General features: G+C 39.8%; 2 protein-coding genes across 3 annotated transcripts; both read left to right on the forward strand.

The window, feature by feature from the left end:
- Positions 1-228: 228 nt before the first annotated feature.
- il21r.1 (interleukin 21 receptor, tandem duplicate 1) lies at positions 229-10040 on the forward strand. The gene is made up of 8 exons (XM_076106819.1): positions 229-478; positions 768-873; positions 1890-2071; positions 2579-2712; positions 2836-3016; positions 3226-3304; positions 4817-4910; positions 8374-10040. The coding sequence occupies exons 1-8, from the start codon at positions 418-420 to the stop codon at positions 9139-9141; spliced, it is 1605 nt and encodes a 534-aa protein (XP_075962934.1). The 5' UTR covers positions 229-417; the 3' UTR covers positions 9142-10040.
- Positions 10041-18078: 8038 nt separating this feature from the next.
- On the forward strand, positions 18079-24170 carry LOC142965694 (uncharacterized). Of its 2 annotated transcripts, none has more exons than XM_076106750.1 (7): positions 18079-19119; positions 19675-19950; positions 20786-20965; positions 21291-22373; positions 22483-22651; positions 23539-23671; positions 23889-24170. In XM_076106750.1, exons 1-6 carry the CDS (start codon positions 18780-18782, stop codon positions 23666-23668), a joined length of 2178 nt encoding a protein of 725 aa, XP_075962865.1. In that variant the 5' UTR covers positions 18079-18779; the 3' UTR covers positions 23669-23671; positions 23889-24170. The 2 variants fall into 2 exon arrangements, with proteins under 2 accessions (XP_075962865.1, XP_075962866.1); XM_076106751.1 differs by having other exon boundaries at positions 21291-21452.
- Positions 24171-24416: the final 246 nt, after the last annotated feature.

Genomic DNA, 24416 nt, shown 5'->3' on the forward strand with positions numbered 1-24416 from the left:
TTTTAGATTGAAAGAAGGTAAGATGATCGATTCTTTAACTGTATTAAATATGAGAACAGAAACAATGTCGATGGAAAATGTTCTTTTTAAGATGTTTAGCTGGGTTGAGAGATCATTTGTAATTTATTTCATTACCTTATAATTCTGATTAAGAAACATGAATGCTCTGATATGAATGTATTTAACTATCGATTTTAATACTAGTGATGATGTTTATTTTAGATTTTGGAGCTGTTGTGAAGTTGATAATTAATTTAGCAGCAAATTCCCATAGAAAGGCTGAATCTTTTCATTTTCTCTCAGTGTTTAATTTTTTTTTCTCTTTCAAGAAGAAAGATTTCCAACAAGTGTGTCTATATTTAGTTTCAGCTGCTGTATTTCCTTCTAACCAGCAGCTGATAACAGTGGGTCGTCCCCATGGCTCTCAGACCGGGACTCCTGTTGTTGCTGTGGGACCTCACTTTGTGTGTCCACGGTGGTAAGTTGGCTTATCTATTCACTGTCTTTTGTGGTCTGTTATGTATTTCTAAAGGCAATTCTCCACAGTAATGTACTCATTATAAGATCTGTTTTACTCTTGTACATTGTTGTGTGATTGTCTTGATGCTTGTGGCCTCGGCCAAGTTTCCCTTTTAAATTAAATGACTTCACTTCAGTGAGATTGGTTTGGTAAACAAATACAGTTAATGGATTAGACATTGGTACAGCATTAATGTTAAATATTTAAATACAATTATAACTGACTGCACTTCTTTTTTCTGCTGCAGTCACGTCTTGCAATGTCACCTGCACAACGGACTACACGGTTTCTCTGAACTGTTCCTGCTCAGACTCTGTGCCGACATATTCCGGCCTCCTCACAGTCAAGTGCAGGTACAAGCTGTCTGTAGCGTCGCTGTTAACAAATATGCTTTATGTTGATGCATTACAGTAAGCGACTTCATCATAGCCCCGCTAACTTTTATTCAAATGTTAGTGCGCTAGCTGTTTATCCCCCCCCCCCCCCCACATCAGAATTACGGGATTCCCGAGTTTGGTAAATTTGAATATTTTGCTCTTATTAATATTAGTAACATTTTGATTGAATTGTTATTGCCTTGTGGGCAACTTTCGGCCATCTTTTGAAAATGGGAGTTGCTTCAGAACAGTTGCTTTGATGTAATGGAAACCCTGCAGGGTGCTGAAGAGATTTAATTGGTTGTCTTTATAGCGCTTTCCTCACAGCGTTGCCCATCAGAATGATTTCAATACAAAACATCCTTCACTGAGGCCATGATGGGAAATTTATCTCATGTTTTACTGTCATTGAAGGAGTAGACCCAATTCATATTGATGTTTGAGAGTTAAATAATGCAATAACAATCAATATGCTGCTGATTGTTATTTATTAAAACATGAAAGTATGCCATGAATATTTTTGGGTTGTTCAAGATCTGTAGCAAGCAAGTGGCAACATTTTACTTTTGAAAAATAAACTTGCAAGTGCTTCCTGGTGGACAAACTATGTAATGTAAAGTTCTATCGTATCTTAACTTAATGTCGACGCTGTTTCTAAACTACGGCACAGACTAACCACAATGAATTGTTTTAATTATACAATTAATATATGTCATTCATTTAATGGCGATAACTTAGACAACAGTTAATTCAAATAATCAATTTGAACACATCGCTGTGGATTGTGGAAAATTATTACAATACTTTTTTTACTATTTTCTGACTTTTTATTATTTCTTTGACAAATGGATAATTCAATAAAGTGAGAGAATAATCAGATAGATTGTTATTTTCCATAATGAAAAAAAAAAACCACAACCTTTGATGCTGAGACGTCGTCTGACGTCACCGGGCATTATCGATAATATCACACTGCTGTTTATCTGTTGTAGTTATGAAGAACTTGCGGTTAATGAAAGCTGTGAAGTCAAACCCCCTCAGTCCTGGTGCGTAATGTATCCGGAGATGCTTGAAGAAGTTGCATTCCTTGAAACCATGTGTACCGCGACAGCCAGTCGACAGGGCGATCAAGGGAATGCCAGTGTGTCACCCGAATGGGCACTGGGTGATGTGGGTAAGTTAAACTGATAATCACTGAGAAGTTTGACATTTCTGTATTCGTCATTTCTGCTGAACAGATAAGGAGGATAACACGGAAATGAAAAGAGGTCACGGAGCAATCACATCCTTTATATTTTAGTCAAATGAAAATGTGTCTAAAAATGATTAATGAGAAGTTACATGTTAAGTTATTCTAATTCTTCCAGTGTGCATATTTTACACAGCTTTAAACAATTGTGAAACACTTTCCCGCTTGTTGAATACAGCCATCACATTACTGTACAGTAAACCATTTTCTGTTTGGTTTGAAAGTTCAGGAAAATTCAGAGATGACAAGAATCGTACTGACAAACTTCCCCTGCATACCTAAATCGTCCAACCACCTGCTTTACCCTCCAGATTAAGACAATAGCTAAAAATAAGGTTCAACTGCCTGTAGTGGTGTAGAGTATTGTTGGCATACACACATTTTCACTTTCATAATGTCCCCCCTGGTCCCTTTGGGACTTCACTTTCACAGTGAAACCTTCGCCTCCTGTCAATGTTCGTGTGACAAACACCGACGTATTCTACAACATCACCTGGGACCACAGCAACCAAGACGATTGTCTCACATACAGGGTGCGCGTAAGAGACAACAAAGAGTTTTCGAAGGTGATATGTGAGCAAAAACACCAAAACAAAATCAAGAGGCTGTTGCAGCTTATTATTGTCAGTTGTCTCTGCTCACGACAGCCATCCAAAGATTTCCTTTTGCTTTTATTTCCTTTCTTACAGGATCCAGCTCTTTCCTTTTTTGCGACAGAGAAGAAGGCTCTGTTAGACCATACGAATCTGCAACCACATGTCATCTACACTGTGGATGTTCAGGCCAAGATGTGTCCTGAGAATCCGTATCTCGGTCCATGGAGCGAGTGGAGTTCCGCTGCACATTGGCGGATTAGAGGAACGTATGAAGGTAGAAGATCAGTGCACCTTCCGGCCTGGAGCCATGAAATAATCAACTTTGGTTCTCATGCTAGTCACAGATGTTATTTTTTTGTTTACATGCTTTAAACCATCATACGAGTATGCGTTTCTACATTGATCCTTCATATAAACATTTCAGAAACAGGAATCATATCATTTCTGTCAGTAGATAATTGACACGTTATGTCTCCTTTACAGGAACTAATGGCCTTTGGTGGTACGTCACCCTGTCCGTCATTCTTGTCCTTGTTCTGTTGCTGGGTTATTTTAAAAAACCGTGAGTACTGAAAACACTTTTTTTTCCTTCACGTATGCAGATCTGACCCTGATCTGACCCTGTTCCTTTTCTGAGCCTTGAGTCTTGGGCTGTTGGTGCTGAGCTACCAGCAGAACCTTGATAACTTGTCAAAATTTCTCTTGATTAACAATTCTAAGTGGTCCACTTTTCCATAATTCTCAAAATACAGTCGGGTTTGCAACTTAATGGCGTTTACCGCGCCGACTCAAACGTCATATTCATTCGTTGTCAAACTGGTGGGCCTCGATGTTCAGTCATTAGTTCTAGCTTTTTGGAGAAGCTTGTAGAAATAGATTTTTTTGGACTGAACCAACTATTATCATTATAAAAATAAAAGCAAATCATATTTAAAGGTTAAATTTCCTTTTGAAATTACAATTAATTGAATCTACATTCATTGCACAGAAAAAGAACTTGGCAAAGCTTGAAAGAGAGTCCTAAGGTCAGCAACGCTTTGTCTTCCAGTAAACGATTAGCAAAAGCTTCTCACTGCTTCGATCTACCCTTTCCTGGCATTACCTCCCACATATACAGAAACCACTGCTGCGCTGTACGTGCAGCGGCACTTTGCACTGAAATGGCTCGCAGACATAGGAAGTCATGCAGAGCATCAGTGTGAGAGCTGACACCTCACTTATTAACGGCACACAGTGACAAGAAAGAACGCAAGCTCAACTCAAGCGCCTACACTATTGTCTGTTTGTTTGTGGTGCTGCTTGATTGTATCGTGTTATGCTTGCAGACTCAATATTTTGCCAGCTACTGTTATATCAACGAGTGTAGACAAATAACTAGAAACGCCTCAGTTCAACTGCACCACAAACTGCAGCCTCCAACATGACCATGAAGTTGAATCCCAGACATGCACGCATCGTGGTGGCTGCTAACCCTCCTCAGACGGGTGAACTGGGGACAGTTGCCTGTTTTGCGCATACACTGCAGCTGCTGCTGAATGATTGATTTAACCTGTTTCTGTATTGTTTATGGTTCGCAGCTGGGCGGCTTGTTAGCACTTCACCCACAGCCCTTAAGTAATCTTATCGTTTAACGAGGGCATGCTATTGTCAGGGGAAAAAAATAAAATTAGCATCCTTATTTCTTTATAGATACACAAAGGTTGAATAAAAAGGGCAAATAAAAGATTTGAAGATCAGTCGACGATAGGTGAGACTTGACCAATCAGATTTGACTATGTAAATTCTCAATCGGGGACACCACTATTGGCGACTGAGTGTTTATTTCTGACTTATAGATATGACACTCTTTTTCTTGCCAGTGGAGCCAAATGGGTGAAAACTAACACTGCAAATTAGCACATAATGGTAACGATGTGGAATGACATATGTGGACAGTATTGCCCTGAATGAACTAAAAACTTTATCCCAAAGTTTAGTCGACTTCAGCTTTGTACTGTGGAACAATCACCTCATCAAAAGTGAATTACAGATGTTGTGTTTTTTTTGTTCTGAAGTCATTTCATATTCGTTTCAGGTGGTGGCAGCAAAAACTCCAACGGATTTTATACATCCCCAAGGCAGAGGAGTTTTTCAAGCCCCTCGATCTCATCTATGGAGGGAACTTTAAGGTAAGAGAAAGCAAAACAAACTTTGGGCTTTGTGTGTAATTTCCAAAGTACCCAGCAGGTGTTGCCCAAGTGGGGACTTTCAGCACATCTGGACCCCGCTGGATGGGACTTTCCCTTGACTTCACATTTAAGGGCATTTATGATGTGAATGACTCAGTGTGCAGGGGCTTCAAGAGGCTTTTCGTTTTTCATCTGTCTGACATGCCGTGGGTAGATATGTGTGTATGACAGCCCGACCTCTTCCACCCCAGTGGAAAATACCCCTTTGTACAGATCTGTCAGCGTCTTTGTGTCAGGCTTGAAAAAAAAAGCCTGTTTTTGTTCGACATGCTAATGTTTTTATGATTATCTTTTCCATCACCTTTTTTTACATTTTCCCCTAATTTAAATTCTTCTTCCTATCGTTTGACAAACAGACTGATTCTTGTTTTCAATGAAACACACTCACTTTATTCATGTGTGCTAATTTAATGTTAAGGCTGATGGAGAGCAGACCATGTGTGTGTTCCTATACCCAAACTAACATACGAAGTCCTAACTCGTGCTTTTCTGGCAATTCTAACCCACAATCCTTTGAGCAGCAGATATATGAGCAAGTAGTTTAAGGTGCCATGTTATGACGTAGTACAGTATGTCTCAATTGAATGCAAACCGCATGCAACAGTACATTCTTGTATTAAAAGTAAAAATAAGAAAATGAATGCGATTTGAACGCAGCTTTGATTTCTGTCGGACTATGTAGCCAAAAGGGACTAGAACTAGTAGAATTTCCCTCTTGCGTGGCATAAGAAACCCAAAACATGTCAAACATGACTTATCTAAAAGTACCTAGAAATATGTATGGTATACAATTATTCTAAAATTAACAAACGTGATTAAAGTGACTGAGCATCTGCTTGGCAGAAGTGTCCAATAAATCAGAATGGCTTCATTTGCCAAATGTGCAATGTACACTGGAATTTGACTTACTGAAGCAGCGCAGTAAAACCAAGAATGGTAAAAGTTGAAGAAAGATAGATACACAAATGCTGTACAGTTAATACAGTTAGTTACAGTCAATAAAGAACAGCTGTTAAGCAGTCGAAAACCAGGAAACAAAATCAAGTTTTCAAACAAACTAAAAAGACTTTTCACCAACTTCAGCTGCAGATTTCAGTATTGCTGTTTTATAAAGTGTATCACAATGATATCAGTATAGTGAGGGATGTACTGCAGATGTTGTATCATATTGCTTTTTGAGGTAATCTTCTCCTGGTCTTATGAGACATTTTTATCTGAGTGAAAAGGACATGGCCCTAAAGTCACTTGTCACCATGTTCCATCTTATGATTGCTTTTAAGAGTTATGTCATCTTTAAATACTGTATCTATTAAAAACACAAATAGTCATCCTTACAATATCATCACATTATCTGTATTCTGTCAAACAATATCGGGATATATTGTTACTTCTGAGTGAACCTTTTCAAGCTCAAAAAACCCAGCAGCTTGAGATCTGTGTGCAGTTACACATGTTGGTCGTGCAGAGGGCGCTACTGCTGCAAATAACACAGAGATCAGGAAGTACTAGAGAGAAAAGGAAATAGTTGCGCTTTATTTAGCACCGCTTTCATTTTTCGCTCTGCAGAATGTGCTAAACTGGGCTAAATGAGCAACATTTTCTGCTCTAATTAGATTAAATTAAAAATACTATGTCCCTCATGGGTCTTTGCAAGCTTGTTTACGAACATAAAAAGACACATAAATACAATTGAATGAGCAATTCTTTTAAAATATGATTTAATGAGATAATGTCTGTGGCACAAATGTCAGAAGGTGCATGTGAATTTTACCTTCTCTGTTCACAAGTCTTGTGACTTCTGGAAGAAAATTTAACTTGTTTCTATTTGTTTTAAACGATAAACACATATATGTGATGACATTAGTTTATTGAGGACGTTTGTCAGGTCATTGATAACCACGTATGCCTTTTTGAAGACTTAATTAGTGGACTTTGGACTGCAATCTGCTCCAAAGGACTTTACTTTAGGTAGAGAGTGCAGATGCTGCTCAACCTTTGTCAGATTTTTAACTAATCTCCATCTGTCATCAAACAATTTTCATGTATTGATGACAGATCTGTGTTTAGTTCTAAATACGTTGAAATACTCCACAAGGCAATTTTCCACCAGTCCTCCATCATAAAGAGTGTTTTTTAAATGAAAGATAGTGACAGAGTGTTGATATTGCACTCTCAAATTCATCAAACTGGATTTTAATTTACTTAATTCTTTTAGTTACATGCGGTTGCATGTACGTCATTTGTAAACGTATAATTTACATCATTCTAAATCTGGTGCGAAAGTAGGTGACAGTGTGAGAGTGAAACAACATGCCGGCAGTGTGTCGTGCTTTGTGACAGGCAAAGTAGAATCCTTGTTACTCTCTACGCTGTTTCTTTGTACTTTATATCACATCTTCGGGATCACTGCAACAGACTGTACCAGCTCTTTTTGAAAGCATTGTTCTAGTTTGACTGCGCTATCTCGCTCTTGCGGCGCAGCCTGCTTTCTCAGCAGATCAGAGACAGTTCAGTGATGCTGAGCTCTGTACCTCAGGATGTGGTGGCCTTTGCATGAAGATACAGATTTAGGCTTATCTGGCCATCACCTTGCTGAATGGAGGCTATATGCGGCTGCAGACAGTTCACATTTCAGTAGCATGCAGCCATGCAGATTTGTGGAGAGATTTGTACAATATTACTTCTTAATTGAGCACTAAACATAAAAACGGGCTGAATCCCTGCAGGCTGCTAACGTTTTATTTGACAGCTGGACTCTGAAAATCATCTTGTTTCATGCCTAAGATAGCAATGTATTCAATCCAAGGTTAGAACCTTTTATTGTTATTCCAAAAATATATACAAGATATTCATTTGAACTGATGAACTCACTTCAGGCACCCCATGGAATATTTTCCTTTACTTCAGTGTCATGTTGTGTCTGCACTGGGCTAATTATTAGATGTATATAGACGTGTACAATCGTAGCTTAATGTTCTGATGGATCCTGCTGAAAATCCCCAAGTAATAATGTCTCACACTTCAAACAAGCAGTAATAGTGAGTAAAACATACTGAAACGAAGATTAGATAAAGAGTAGGTTCTCTCCTTTTGATGAGGTGTATAATAATAGCCAAAGTGTGAAAATGAAAAGTTGTGGTTTTACTGGGAGTTGCGTGCTAGAACTAATGCACGATCAGCCCATGAGCCAGGCTAACAGTTCCTCACTGCCTCCTGACTTCATGCTAAGCTAACCCTGCTGGCTCCGGCTTCATATTTACCGTACAGATATGTGAGTGGTTTCAATCGTAAATCAAACCCTCAGCAAGAATGTAAATAAGTTCCTCTAAATATTTATTGGCCTGTGTTTCGATTTATTTAAGCTAATATTCCAGATTCATGTTTTCCACTTGTTCTGTTGCAGGAGTGGGTGAAGCCCGTATTCAGCGAGTACGATTACCTGAAGATCAACTCACATGCTCAGATGATGAGCGAGAAGCAGCACGACGTCCTTCAATGGAACAACGAGAAACAATGCTACGGCGAGGACAACGAGATGAAACAGGGTGGTCAGTTCCTCCACACGCTGCAGCCTCACAGCAACTCGCTGCTGTTCTTCAAGGACGGTGGCAGTTCACAGGGCACCGGACACTCCACCGGACACATCTCCATCCACACTGTGACTCTATCTGGAGAAGAGGAGTTTGAGGAGGAAGTCGCGTCACAGAGCTCTGTAAACACCCTCAGAAGTTACCAAGCGGGAGAACGCTTTGGTTCATTTGAGGAAGGCAACAGAGAACATGCTGGTTATGATTTAGAGGGACCTCATAGTCAAAGCGGGGTATTACCACAACATGAAAACCAAATATTGAATAACTTGTCAATGGAAAATATAAACTTTCAGCCACATGCCCAGCTTAATGAACCAGAGAGGGTGTCACTAGACTCATTCTCCTTAAACGAACAGTCAGAAGACGGCTACCCTCACGTGGACTTGGACACTATTGACAGTGGTTTTGGAGAGTGCGGCAGCCCTCGAGCCTCAGACTCAAACGCAGCAGAGCAGATGCACTCTGACTTATTTCACGAGCACAAAAGCTTGAACTCTAACTACGTCAAGCAGTGGATGATATGTAGCACTATCGAAGACGACTTCAGCAACTCTGAGACCGAACTCCATGAAACACCGTGATTATCGCCGCTGATTCACTGACACAATCAGTAATCCTGTATATTCTGTTAATCTTGAAATGTTTTAGTTGTGCACTTTGTATATAATCAGGTTTCCTTGTTGTTATAACATTTGTTATTATGTTTGTTTGCTTTAAAGACATTTGAGAGAGATTTGATTGGAGAGAGAGAGAGACAGCGATGACATTTATTGAGACTGGAGTGTGCCAAAATAACAATTATATTTGTTGTTGTTGACTTACATGCAGATCAGACCATCAGTAATTAATTGACGATTTGAAGACAGGAAAAAAGAATCAATTTATTAGTAGATCATAATAAAGCACTGGGAAGTCCATCATTGTTATTGGGACACTCCAGACTCTTATTTCAAACATGGAGAGTCAGTAATCAGTAATGTCAGCATGTGTGGATGCCTGAAACAAAGTAAACTAAACAGCAGCCGTGTCAGCCAAGGAAGAGGAGGCATACACGTTCAGGTGGAGAGACTTTGTAGCTGGAACTCCACCAGGCTCAGGTGTCGAAAGACGAACCCCTGAAAGACAAATTAGAGCCAGAAAACAGGACTCAGAGAGGGGTCGTCACACTCTACAGACATGCACCAAGGGATGAACATATTGCCTTGATTCGTACTGCTGGAGGATGATTTTTTTTGTTTTGTTATTTGTGTCACTGTATGTACAGCTTCATATTCTCATGGTCATTGGCTTGTACTGTAGCACCGGCATGCATGCTACCTTATCAAGATGTCAGATAATGTCTGTTTTCCTAGCCCATGCATTTTCTCAGTAACCGCTGTAACCGTCCATCCTGTTGCAACTTTAACGTCAGTAAAAAGAGCATACTTGGAGGAAATTGTTATCATCTGTACAATAAAATTTGTATTTATTAAGAAAACAATTACTTCTATTAGCCTACGCCAATCAGTAGTTAATTAATAAAAACTATTAGTTTTTGACCTTTTGGATAAAATCTAAGTTAACATAGAGCGTAAGTAGATTTGTTGCTATTTGGTGGACCCACACATGTCCGCATGTTGCAATGGTATCTAACCTTTTAGGACATATTAAGTTTAGGGAGTGCCATTAGCATACATTATACAAAATCCGACATACAGAACAATATTATTGTAACCTTTATTTCAGGTAGTCACTTTGAGATGAAGATCTCTTTTGCGAGAGATCTGAGTCCTGCAGGAGAAATAAGAATAGACGAAACACAGCCAGTCACGCATACTCACATACAAACCGCATCAGCAACAGTTACTGGTTGCTCTGAGAGGGTCCAAATTACAAGTTTCAATTCACCCAATGGGATGAGAGTCTTCCCAAGTATTTGTCCGAGAGGTAATTGGAACAGGCCTGAGATCTGGTCCGGTTTTCAAGGTGAGAAGATGTGAATAGAAGACATTTGTGGACACAAATGACAGCGACCCCTTCTTGTTGCAAGTGGAGACCAGCCTACATTTTTTCATATAGATAACTGCACTTTTGGTTGCGAGTCTAGACTAGGAACTGTGAGAAGAGCTTTTTCTGCTGAACTAAGTGCACACCTTTGTACACATGGGCTGAGCAGATCAGAAATATAGCTTTGGGCGAATCCATGTATTGTTGTAAGTGATTACTAGAATTTTGAAATGTATTCTGGACTCAATGGCAAGCCAATGAAGGGATGCTTAACATGGGATATTCTCGAGCAGCATTTTGGACTAATTGTAGACGATTTAGTGCTTTTCTGCTGAATGACAAATATTGATTTATGGTAATACAGATGGGATGAAATGAAGGTATTAATATTATTCTCCAGGCCGACAGAAAGGGGTTGATTTTGCTTCCCAACTGATAATAACAGGATTGAATAACACCTTGTGCTGTCAAAGGTTACTGTGGCACGAAGCCAACTTTTCCATTAATTCCGACTGTCGGGTTGGATGGAGCAAATCTAATTATCGTAGCCTCTTCCTTTTTCAGCTGGAGAAAGTTACAGAGACATCCAACACTTGATGTCATCGAGCTTTTAGGACGATCAAACTACAAGAATCAGTAGGATTGACAGGAAGTTATGGTTGTGCATCATCTGTGGAAAACTGAAACTGTATATTGTGTCTACTAATAATGCTAATAATGTTAATAATTGTTTCTTGTGTAATCTGTAAAGCACGTTGGGTCGCCTTTGGGTATGAAATGTGCTTGCCTTCTTTGCACAGTAGTATTAGTCCAGTGGTTATTTCGGAGAGAACATGACTTTTCATTTATTTCCTTTTAAGTGTAAATGTTTAGTTGTGTTTTCATGTTGATCGTGATGTTTACTTTTTCTTATTTCTGTCTGTGTGGTCAGCAAATGTAGACAGATGACACATTAAAGGAATAAACTGAGTGGTTTGATGATGAGTATACAAGGATGTGAATCATGTGTTATGGACTTCAGTCACCAGATCTCGACCCCGCTGAACACCTACACAATGGGAGATTTTGAGGAAATGTGTTGGACGCCGCTCTTCACCACCATCATCAAAACCCCAAATGAGGAAATACCTTTTGGAAGAATGGTGTTCATCCCTCCAGTAAAGAAGAGGAAGCCTGGCTCTTTTGGCCTTGATCTCAATAATGCATGTTTTTGACAAAGTTGATTCTTAAAATCCTTCAATTACAACTTAAACATGATTACAAACAGTACAGCAAAACATATTACCAATAGTAACAAGACAGGACATACATTTAAATGATATTAATCACAAAGGCAACGCTTCACTCTACAGTGCATCAAATAGAAAAGAAACAGAATTATCTTCAGTCCTAAATTGTTTTGCTGGCACTATGAGAAAAAGAGCTGGTGCCAAAAAACCAAATCAAACAGGTATAAGAAAAAAATACTGTGACGAATAAGGTCTGACTTCCTGTGATGTAACCGGTGATAAGTTAAACCTCAGTTCCATCTCTCATTCATTGTCTGAGACATCAACAGCACCAGGAGAGCCCCTGAGGTAATAGCACTTTCCCATTCACTACACATAATAGCACACATGGCAACTAATGATTTTCTTGTCTTTTTTCAAATAATGTAAACTTGAGGTATATAACTTTATTTCTGATTGTGTTGTGTGTGTATCGTAAGTGTATATTACAGAAAGATAAATTCATGTTGGCCTAGACTGGAATGATAAATGTCCAGTATTACAGAAGCGATAGATATAATACAAATGTTGTATCCATATCCACAGTGTGATACTCATATCCATGGAGTCATGAAGGGTCTGCAGCTCCTGTTCGTGTGTTGTTGCTCCAGCATCCTGGCAGTGACCAGCTGCATCAGAGGTACAGCTCACTTGACACGCAGATGTTTTGCTCTGTGGGAAATTCTTTAATAAGGCACCTTCACAACATATCTCATGTTGTTGCCAGTGTTCATGTGGTCAAATGATTTCCTCTGTATGAATAACTGTGCCCACAGTAGGAGGTTCAAGGGAAATGTCAAACTATGGAAATGTCAAGCAGAAATTCATGTTATCTCATCTGTCTGCGATTAACATTTGAGTAAAGTTTTGATTACACCAGTGGTGGAAAGTAACAAAGTACATTTACAGCACAATTTTGAGGTACTTTGCCTGAGCTAAGTTATGTAACATAATATCTATATTACAATAAGAGAAATGTTGTACTTTAAACTCCACTACATTGATGTGACAGCTGAAGTTGCTGGTTACTTTACCGATTTTACTTTAAAAAGCATTTACGTTTATAAAATGCTACACATTGTTAAAGATCAAACCAGAGGCTTCAACCTTTTTGGCTTGTGACAGCTATGAAAGCAGTGTGTTGATGGGGCCCCCTGTCAAATTTGAGATCTCTGAGAGTTGTTTAATTTAACTTAACTAATAACTGCTCAGGGCCCAAAGAGGTAAAATCATTCAGTCTTTTTTATTGTGTAGCACAACTATGCTTTTTGTTTCGTCCCATCCCTCTAATCATTTCACTGCCCCTCAGATTTTTCTTGTGATCTTGCGGAGGGAGCCAGATCCCTATCTTGGGAACCACCAGATTAAACTACCTGACTGTATACAAGTAGTTAAAACTAGCTCCACCTTAACCAGCTACAGCAGTAAAATGATACTTAAATATCTGTAAATATCTAATAATATAACTTATCTTTGCTTTAGTTAAGGATCTAAATACTTCTTCCACCCCTGGATCATTCTGTCTTTGAGTAAATCAATTGAAATATGTTGTTTTGTAAATCTCATAAATTGTGTCAACATGTACATGCCAATAATCCTTTCCTCCCACTTCCGTAGTTGAAGGATTTTCATGTGTGAGTGCCTATTGGGACACAGTTGCTTGCGTCTTGAACATCATTGGTAATCCCGTAGGACAGTCCAACACCACCTACAGCCTGAAATTCTTTGAATCTGAGGGGTAATTTCATTTCTTGCATTATATGAATAAATGAAAATGTTCAATTCTTCTTTTAGAAATGAATGTTTGTGTCTGTGCCTCACAAACAAACGGTAATTTTCTGTCATTGTGTTTTTAATTTAGGGAGGTCTTTTCCTGTCCACTCGTGGTGATGGATCACAGTTACAGCTGTGTCTGCAATTTTACGGAAAACGGGATTCTAGGCGATGTTTATTATGACATAATGTTTTGTCATAAATCTGCCTGTGATATTCAAAGAAAAGATTTTACACCACAACGCAACCGTAAGCATGCATTCATTGTTATCAGTAACTGATAAAGTGCGTGTCTGAGTGGCTTACATGTGTGTTGATGTCTGTGTTGGTTTGCATGCATGCATGTATGCAGACGTGTGTGCATCATTCTGTACCTATAAAATCACACATTTGAAGAAACTAGGATATTTCCAAAGTACAGTACATTTATTAATCAGGAGAGATACTGAATAGCAAACATTAGGTTAAGCTTTTGCAAAATGTGCTGTTTGTATTGGAAAGGATTTTCACATTATGTTGATTTGCTTTGATAAATGTTTGTGATCAGTTCAGCTGGAACCACCGGATCAACCTGAGATTCAAGAAACACCAGTGACCGTCAACATCACTTGGAAAAGTGGGTATGAAGACCACAAGTACCTCAAAAGTGTCCTTCACTACGAACTCTTACTTCAAACATCTCTAAGCACTGAGACCAAAGTACGATCCACTCTCTTGAATAAATATCCATACTTTGAATCAACATGTTTTGCCATAATAAGATCGAACAATAATCTTTTGTTTGATTGTTTCAACTTTTCCTCAGACTCTCCAATCACTCAAGAGCTCTGAATGGATTCCAAGGTCAGAACTTAAACCACATACTCCATATTGCATTAAAGTGAGATCGATACCAAATCAACAACATTATAGTGGAACTTGGAGTAAATGGAGTCAATCGACATGCTGGCAAAATAAAGCAGGAGAAGGTAAATGCCACTGTTTCTTCTTTAGTACTAGGCTTCATGGCACTGACTGACAATAATGCACACTGACAGCATGTAAATGTTAGGATATACATATGTAAGGTCAGCTGTTGTGCAGTGTGAGTTATTGTTGTACCTTTGTGTCATAAAGATTATAAAGATATTAATAATTCGAAAAACACCTAATATAATCAGTCATCTCTGCAGTATGACTCACAAATTCTGTCTTATTTCACAACACTTTCTCAGAAGAAGAAGAAGAAGAAGAAGATAATACATTAGTCATTTTGATGAAATCTCTGGGCCCAGTGTGTGTGGCTGTTGGAGTCATGCTGTTTGTACTCTACCGTCCTGCTGTAAGGTAATTCATCTGTATTTCGAAATGTTGGTCAAAGGGTACATTTAAGATTATCATAATCAACATGATCTGCTCTGAATAAGCAAAAGTATGACGAGTAAAATGTTATTTGATTTGTACTACAGAATGAAGATAAAAACTCTGTCCCACACACCAACGCCAGCCCCTTTCTTCGAACCTCTATTTCAACAACATGGAGGCAATCTCCAGGTGAGGTGGCGATGTCCTCTTGTGAGCACACTCTCTGTCTTGATGTGTCATTTATTTTATGCAAAGTGCAAAAGAAAGCACAACAACATAAGTAACTAGAAAGGTGCACTCAGTAGAGTGTGGATCTCCGCCAGTGTCCGCAACGACCACTGCTGTAAAGTTTGATTAAATGACTCCAACCATCGCTGTAAAGCATCGTCAAATACACTTCATTCTAACTCAAAAACAAGCTGAGATGTATGCAAGCAATCGTCTCAAAGTCATTGTATAATGCATTTCATACAATGTTGCCAAAAACTAATTTAAACTCACTAAGCTGTCTGCCCGATTAGCAGCAGCTGATTTGTGGGGAGGTACAGCGGTGTGTGTACTAGTAGTTCCTTTAGCGGTTAGCGGTTAGCCAAACACACCGTTCAAAACACTAAAAGTGGGCAAAAGTTTTGAACCAAAATTAAAATTTGACCTGGATGAAAAGTCAGTCGGAATCATTAGGACTCATCCTCTGTGCTGAAATGATCCAATTTATCAAAGGTGAATAACACAGAGTAGTAGTTTTAGCATATGGGCGTATGTTGTGTGTAACATGTGCTACAGTGAATGTAATCTATTTCATTGCTTCTGAATTTGCAGGAATGGCTTTCACCTCACGGCAAATTTGTGCTAACATACAAAACTGAGGAGATCTTGACAACCGATGCTGTGATTGTTGTGCCGAAACCCGTTACAAAGGACCCAGAGGAGAACCAGGTCTTCTACAACCCGACAGTACAACTGGCCTTAACTCAATGTCACACCTCCTATGTAGGCTTACCCGCGATACATGTGGCCTCCCCGCCTTTAGCTATGGTTTCTCCAGGGGAATCTGCTTACACTCAGCTCCCTTGCTCTGTCTGGGGTGTTGGCATTGAAGAGGAAGAAGTTGTCTCCACTCTGCCTGAAGATTTCTTCAACACCAAAAGTGTAGATTCTGGCTGCAGCTTTTTGGATCCGACCCAAAGCCCAGAGTGCAGTTTACCAAGCAGTCCTGTTGATGACACTCCACCACCATGTTTCTGTAAGGACTACTGCATTCTCAACAAAATAGCAGGAGGATTTGTGCCTGTTTTTGTGTCCAAAGGAAGCAGCCTAAATGTTCCATCTGATTCCCTGCAAGAGGATTAAGAAATGTTCCTGTCAGTTGGTTTGGAGGAATTGAAATGTACTAATCACAATGAATGTATATTGCATTGCAGGGAATGGTCCTAAGCAGGTATGCAATTCTCGCGTACTGTATGTTATGTGTTCCCTGCAATGAACCATTCCAATGTACCTAACTATGTCTCTTTCCATGTAGCAAACATAAACATGGCTTCAGCATTGGCTAACTTGCCTGTGTTATGTGGATGTGTGTGATTTTCCCATCACCTTTCTATGATTTTTTTTTATGCATAACTGAACATTTTCTATTTGCCGTGTTTGTACTTTGCCTTTACCTTTAATGAAGATAAACTCACACATTGCCTGAATGAGGCCGGTTGATCCTAAACTAATAAGTCAAATGCTTACGATATACAGTATTTCCCCAAGGGGATCAATAAAGATTAATCTCAAAATAAATGAACTGCTCTGAAAAGAATAAATCTTTGATAAGGTGTATAAATAATGTCTATAACTAAGGCTCAGTGTGTTGGACTGGGCTGTTTTTAAATAATCAAACGTCAACACAATCAGTTGCCAGTATACACACAGTCCTGCAATAAGTCTTGGCTTCATGAAGATTATTATGTTCAGGTTTTGTCAAAACTGTTTTAGAAAGGTCTTGATTCAACTGTATGGTCATTTTGAAGGCTGCTGACTGCGTCGTTCTCATAGATGGAAGGTAAGTCAACTGTAGTTAAGTACAACTTTTAGGTACATTTATATATTTTTTACTTCTACCCCACTAGAATTCAGAGGGAAATATAGGCTACATTTTACTCCACTACATATATTTAGCAATGGGTAGTTACTTAGTTGCGTGTCGTTGCATTAAAAGAAACTTTGAAAGTGCAATACCTTATTGAGATTAACCCATTGGTTCACAACCTTTTTGACTTGTGACCCCTTATCAAAATAAACGTCTGTTGGAGTCCCTTCAGGTGTGAATGAGTTTAATAAGGGTTTCCTCTCTTCGAGTATGATTTCACATAAACAAGATTTATCTTGTGACCCTCTGGATGGGGCCTGACCCCCAGATTTGGGAAAACCTAGACTACGTAACAGCGAATAAAGAAGTTAAAACTAGAGTAACAGTAAAGTGCTGCCTCTGCAATATTAACAAATCTAATAATGACATATGTGATAATATGTCAGTCACAGGAGATGATTTTTAAGAATGAGTACTTTTACCTGTATTGAACTATTATTACATTATGATAATACTATTTTTACTTAAGTAAAGGATCTGATTACTTCTTCCACCACTGCTAGTAAAAGGTATTTGAGGTGATTTTCTTTTTTAATTAATTGTATTTTTTCACATTTATTTTATCTATAGTATTGTTCATTTTATTTATTGTATTATTATTATTAGCAGTAGTAGTATTGTTAATATTATTATTATTATTATTAGTTGTAGTATTATTATATTTTGCCTGATGTGATGGCTCTGCTTATTATCCCCTCTGATTCTTAGAAAAGCAACAACAGTTGAGGTAAGTTTCCTATTTAAATTAATTGTAATATTTGCTACTGTTTCTTTATTCAAGGTACTTTTCGCTAATGTGAAATTAGTATTTCATGTTTTATAAGATGGCTCTGCTAAGTATTGTTATTATTAAATTCGCTTCTTAGAAAAATGAAATGCACCAAAACCTCTGCAACAATCCAGTAGTTGGCGGTAGTGCGGCTTTTTTAGGCTGCTAACCCCATAAAAACACAGCAGAGAAAGAAGACCCGACCGGGACCCGCTCAACCCTCAAACAGCATGGGTGGAAAGAAAGGTGGCAGAAGCAACGGAAGGAAGGCAGAATGGGACGATGGTTTTACCGAGTTCAGAGGAAAGTGAGAGAAATGACATGTGCAGGAAGGAACCGCAGAGATGACGCAGTGATATCAAGACTGACATTTGGACACACTGAGCGAAACACAACACAACTAAAAGTAGAAAAACATGTTAAATGCTAATGCGACAACTGGGCAAGAGGAAACAGTAGAACATACACTGTCAGAAAGAAGGCAGCTAATTTTAAACCTCAGTAGGATACAATTAAATTTTGATAAAATAGACATTCTGCAAAAGTATTATCAAGTACTATTTCAGTATCTTAGACAAACCAATATTGTTTGTTTTATTGAATAATGTAAGTACTAGACAGCCTGATGCACACTCCATACCAGTTGATGGCGGTAATGCACAAATTCATTGTTTGTATATAAATAAAACCTCGAAGAAGAAGAAGGCAAAGGAGAGACGGAGCGTTCGCACAGCCCCCGACCGCGATACCTTGAGAGAAGTTTTAATCTCCTGTGTGTTTTATTTTGGCCTAAACTGGGAGTAAGAAACTAATACTGACGTCTAAAAACATCTCGAAACAAAACTGTGACTGCGGAAAATTCCTCCAGAATAATTGTGCGTCGCTATTTTGGTCTCGCTCGCAGTGCTGTCATATGCAGAGTTACGGCTGCATGAGTGAGCGACCATGAGTATAGATGATGACCTGTCTGAGTGGCCCCCAAGTTTGCACAACGAGGACGAGGCTCTGGCCGTAGAAAGCGCCATCAGGGCGGCTATAAACACCGCGATGAACGTGATCCGCAGCGCGTGCAGCCGCAGAGTGCGCGAGTACCAGAGTATGGTGGCCGACAGGGACAGAGAGATCGGGAGACTGGAGGAGAAATTGGAGGAAAGTGACAGTGAGGTGAGGCTGTTGAGTCTGGAGTTGGACTGGAGGCATACTGAGGATGAACTCTCCGGTCCGATCACGTCCAATGCGAGGGAGATAAACCATGGCGAGCACGCCAACAGCTCTAATAGCGAAAGTGAGTAACATCAGTCTGCATGAGTCAATATGTGCAGAGATAACACGCGACCGGTGGAGAGTAAATACATTTACTCAAGTAATGTACAATGTTGACACGCTTGCACTTTATTTTAGCTTAAATGCCACTTACACAGACATACTTCTACCCCACTGCATTTCAGAAGGAAATATTGTATTTTTTACTCCACTAATTATCATAACTATTATATTATTATGAATTAAGATACCCTGCAGTATATAAAGTACCTACAATTAGCTACATTAATGTACATTAATGCATCATCAGTTATAATAGGATTCTGAAAAGTGTGATTCTGTATAATGACTATTTTTACTTTTGGTACTTCAGTGTTGCTATATTTTCACGTGTATTCTCGTGAACTCACTAACTTCGACTTAGTATTTCTACCTTGTGGTATTGCTACTTTTACTGAAGTAAAATATCTGAGTACTTCTTCCACCGCTGCGGGCGACACAACATCGCCTCTGAAGAGAGACATGTGGCTCAGGAAGTCCACCCACTCATTTTTCTGTTCGTTTATCTGTTCATCAGGTGTAGGTGCAGCAGCACCCATGCAAATTTCCCCAAAGTGCCATGACACAGTCGAGGCATTTCCCCACCAACATAACCAGACGGAGAAACCTTCATGGGAGGGTGGAGGAGCAGCTGGAGACCAGCCCTTTGGCTGCATCGCCTCCCTGGTTAAAGAGGAATCTTCTGACTTGGAGACGGACATTAAATGGGAGGTGTGTGAGGGGAGTTTGCTGGATCAGCAGGAGGGTCAACATGGAGGTGAATATCTGCAGAAGGAAAAACCTGCAAAAGAAGGTAAACTCAGACACTGCCGTCATCTAAACAACAGTGATGAATAACTTCAACCTCTCTGGTGTGTCTGCAAAGCACAATCTGCAAAAACACAGATGATAGAAAGATAGAAGATGGAAAGAAAAATTTAAAAACGTGATGAACGTAGTCTGCACACTTATCAGCCTTCTGATCTTTGTCCCGAGCGTCAGTTGATTCTGAAATGACTGTGCACAAAAGGTTGAGAAATAGCAGGTGGTACAGCCTCCCTCCCACACAGCTACAGCTTTGAGCTGTGTGGTTGGTAAATGTGACCACTCATATTTATCAGAGAAACGGGTGAGCTCTCAAAACTCTGCAGTCTGCAAGTCTCTAATATATCATTTAAGTGTTTTATAGCTGACAGTTATTAGTGTAACAGTTGCTCAAAGTCGTTCCAAAAGTGAAGTTGGTAAACTGTCCATTTGCTGTCACACCTCATTCCTTCATCCACCATACAAGATGACCGTCGAAGGCATTGATGGCTCTCTTTATACACGTTGCATAGAACTTGTCATATGTGCACCCACAACCTATTCAACTGAGAACAGAAGAGACCGCTATGTACAGCACATCCCTCTCAAAGACCCTGCTCACACATTACGTTGGTGTCCTCCACGTTTACATTCAAGAACATCTCAAAACAAGGAAGCATCTATTTCCCCCTGACAAACTGAAACCAAAGCATCGCTATTTCCCCCCACGAGCCATCTTTGATCAGGAGGCTTGGTCCACTCATTCGCTTGTGGACACTGAGGTTTTGCAACTATTATAACACCCCTTTCACCATTTCACTGCTCATTTATTTCCCCTTTTTTAGCCATGGAGGAAAACATAGCCAGTCTTATCAAAGAAGCGCTATCAAGAACCACACCAGCGACACTGCAACCAATGGTGGATGCCTTCCAAGACGTTGGGGTGGAAGCGGTTGACAGTACGAAGCCTATCCAGATGGATGACCTCACAGGCGTACTCGAACCCATTCAAACACACGTAAAAGGTAAGTCAAGGCCCAAAAGATAGTATGAGCATGTTGCCATCAGTCACATTGTTGGGCTGTTATGTCACTGAAATGAAAACATATCTTGGTAACGATCGACAGAATGTGTCCGCTAGTCACCAGCTTCATAAAGGCCTATGATTTGAACTTTTGAATGTATGTTTGGTTGCATTGGTTGCAAATATTGAAAGAAAGGGCCTGTCATTTGAATAAAAGTGATAGCAATGCATTTCATCAAAGTAGTTTATGTACACATGCAATAATTTATCCTTGCTAAAGGAGGGCATTGTTCCTTTTTAAGTAAGTGTGTCTCTGTGGTTTTTAGGTGTCTTTTCAGCTCAGAGCGACGCAAGCCACTCAAACATGGAGGAGGATTTCCCCCGCTCACCCCAAACTCTTGTGGAAACACTCCGGGTCACCACAAGACGAAGCAGACCCTCTTCTTCTCGAAGCTCACTTGGTAGCCTCATCTCCTCTCCATCTAATCGTGAGTGCTCTAGTTCCTGTAGACAATTGGGCAATGACTGGCACTACCGTTTTCAAGTCCCTTGGAACATGCTGCCAGCTATTTTGAGGAAGAAATTAGACAATCAGGAGCGGCCAACCGCCAAGGAAAGGAGGGAAACGATTCGCATCATTGCTGCTAAAATCATTTCTATTTGCAAAAACCCATTAAAGCGGCACCTTGTAGAAGTTGCACGGAAGATGGTCCTCGCATATCCAACGTCTTTCAGAGACATAATGGAAGATGAGGTCGTTGGAAGTGGATATGATTCTTTAACAAAACAACTTCAGTGCAGAGTTGATAACTGCAACCGAAAGAAGACGCTGGGAATGCAGAAAAGCACTCCAGGGGACAGCAGCACTGTGGCAAAAGATAGGAAGCGACGGAGGGACTCCTACGGCTGCATTCAGTGGGAATCTGGGCCTGTGAATGTGGAAGCACAGATGAAGAAGAAAAGAGGCATGCAAAGAATGTTCCTGGAGAATGAGAGGAATGCAAAAAGAATAGAACAGTTAATGTCAGACACTTTTGTATCTCAGAGAAATGACATAAGGTCTGGTAAGGACACGCGTGCCCTTAAGGAGGAATGGCCCTACCTATTCTCGCTGGTCGGCATGAAGACACACTTTAAGATTTTAACTGGCGTCGACATCGACGAGGGATTTGAGGAGGCCATGGCCACGAAATTTGCCAGAGTCCTTGACTATTTTCAGTCAAGCGGAGCTGCGAGACAGAGGGCAGAACTCCTAGCTGGTGGTGGTGGACCCTGCGGAGCGGTGCTAATGCTACTGTCACACTTCAAAGAGGATTTTGCAAGAATGTTCCACATGTCGGACAAAACCTGGATCACAGATGAGGTTCGAACAGAACGCCTGCCGCCCACACCATGCATTGTTGCATGTGGTAAGTGAGAAGCACCGGGATGTGCGTGCCCTGCATGCATATACAGTAGATGCATTTGAACTGATAGATTTTCCTCTTCCTTTTTTTTTTTTTTTTTCTTTTTTAACAGGAACGAGTCCAATGTCTGCAGCAGCTTTCATGGTGGCCGTGGACCAGGAGGTGATAATAGAAGACTTGGCGAGCTTCACCGACGCACTGGTGGGCATGTTCGTCTGTTACTACGTCTTCAACCTGCAGTACCCAGCGGAACTCGGGGCCACGATGGAGTTTCTTCAAAGGTGAATGTGCATTAAGTCGCTTCTGATTGCGGATGTTTTTGGTCGTTGAGGGTATTTTCTGGTAATTGTTTCAGGCTTGCTTTCGTAATATTGTTTATTTTCAGCTGAAATGCTATGCTATTTAACTTAAGTGCTCGAGGCAGACAGCCGTGGTAATGCTGCTTTATTTCCCCACAGTTGAATATCGATTTTCGAATATATATATGTTTGTTTTTTTACGATTCAAATATATAATCGAATTGACAGCTCTAGAAATCTAGCCCCAGGACTGTCCCACATTGCTAATTTCATGGATGAAAGTTCCTCTGGCTAGGACCAACCTGTAAAGGCAAGATGTAGGCTTTTTGTCAGTATTGGTAAACATAAAGTAAGTTTCCAATCAAAGGAGTGTCTTGCTCATCTGCTATTCACGAAGGTTATTTTGAAAAGTATTTTTTGATTTATGGTTTAGTTTAAAGGTGCCATATGCAACCTTGGATACAGTGAACTAGATTTAAAATGATACAACCAGAAGAATCCACCACCTCTATCTCAACCCTCTCCCGTAACGCCTCCCTGATTCCTCTAAACCAGGCTGATGCAAGTGCATGACTTTACTGGAATATCATATTTGATTTTTTTATCAAAGTTGTAGAATGAGCCCATCAAGACTACAAACGAGTAGTATAGAAGGAAAGTGAGCCCTGTGCTGCCTTCTTGTGACAACAATTATCACACACATCCACACACTTCATGTGGGTATTGTTGTGGTCCGACAACAGGGTGGTCAATTGAAACTAGCCACCAGTATACATGCCCTTACCCGTCTCCTCCGCCATCCCTTGTCTGTCTTATTCATAAGATTGTTGATTCGTTGATATCTAATGTTTGTGTTTTGTTAAACTAAGGTGCATCTTCAAGATCAATCCCGACAAGGGCTCCAAAGTAGAGCATCGGGAAAACAAGAGGAGCAATGCGGTGAACCCGAAGGTTCTGACCCTCATAACCCGCATTTCGGACTTTGAGTGGAGTGCTTAATGGGTAAGTTGCTTATGCTCACTTTGCACTGATTAAAGCTCTTAGCCGACTAATTGTAGTCATTTTGAAACTAAGCCTTTCAAAGCAGATGTTTTGTCTTATACATAAGTCTTTCTGCTAAACTGTCCTTATCTCCATTACCCAATACCATATTATATATTATATATATACTGTATATATAAGACAAATGCATCTCTAACTTCGACAAATATATGTTCAGGAGCATAATGTCCATGGGAGCAGCAGTTCCTCTGCAAGAGATCCAGACAGAAGGGAACTGCCATCCTGTCCCCCAAAGTTTCTGAAGGTTTCGATAGTTTCAGGTCTCACAAACACCAAAAGTAAGTTGATGTCTTGTTAGACCTCCAAGTGCTGATTTGTTTAAGAATTCTACATGATATACACAGTAAACAAGATATTATTATCTGTTTAAAAAATGTTAACACTGCAATTTTGATACTGACCCAATTTTTTTGTAATAAAGATTAAAATGTGTTGTAAATATGGAGTCCTGGCAAATTTTTATTGAAGGCTTGTTGATTTTGTAGGCAGTGAAGTCATTAAAGAAGCCATGGACCACAAAGGTTTAAGCTTCCAGCACCTCCAACATATACAGTATAACCATATATGGTACATATTCATCACTATATGTACTGAAAGTGAGCTTGAAAAAAAAATTATTCAGTGCAAACGCATGAGATTTTTGGGCCCATAGACAGTGTATAAACATTTTCTAGGTAAATCAACT

Source organism: Anarhichas minor, unplaced genomic scaffold (assembly GCF_050575085.1).
Source record: "Anarhichas minor isolate MPS153535 unplaced genomic scaffold, ASM5057508v1 ptg000035l, whole genome shotgun sequence".
NCBI classification, from domain to species: Eukaryota; Metazoa; Chordata; class Actinopteri; order Perciformes; family Anarhichadidae; genus Anarhichas; species Anarhichas minor.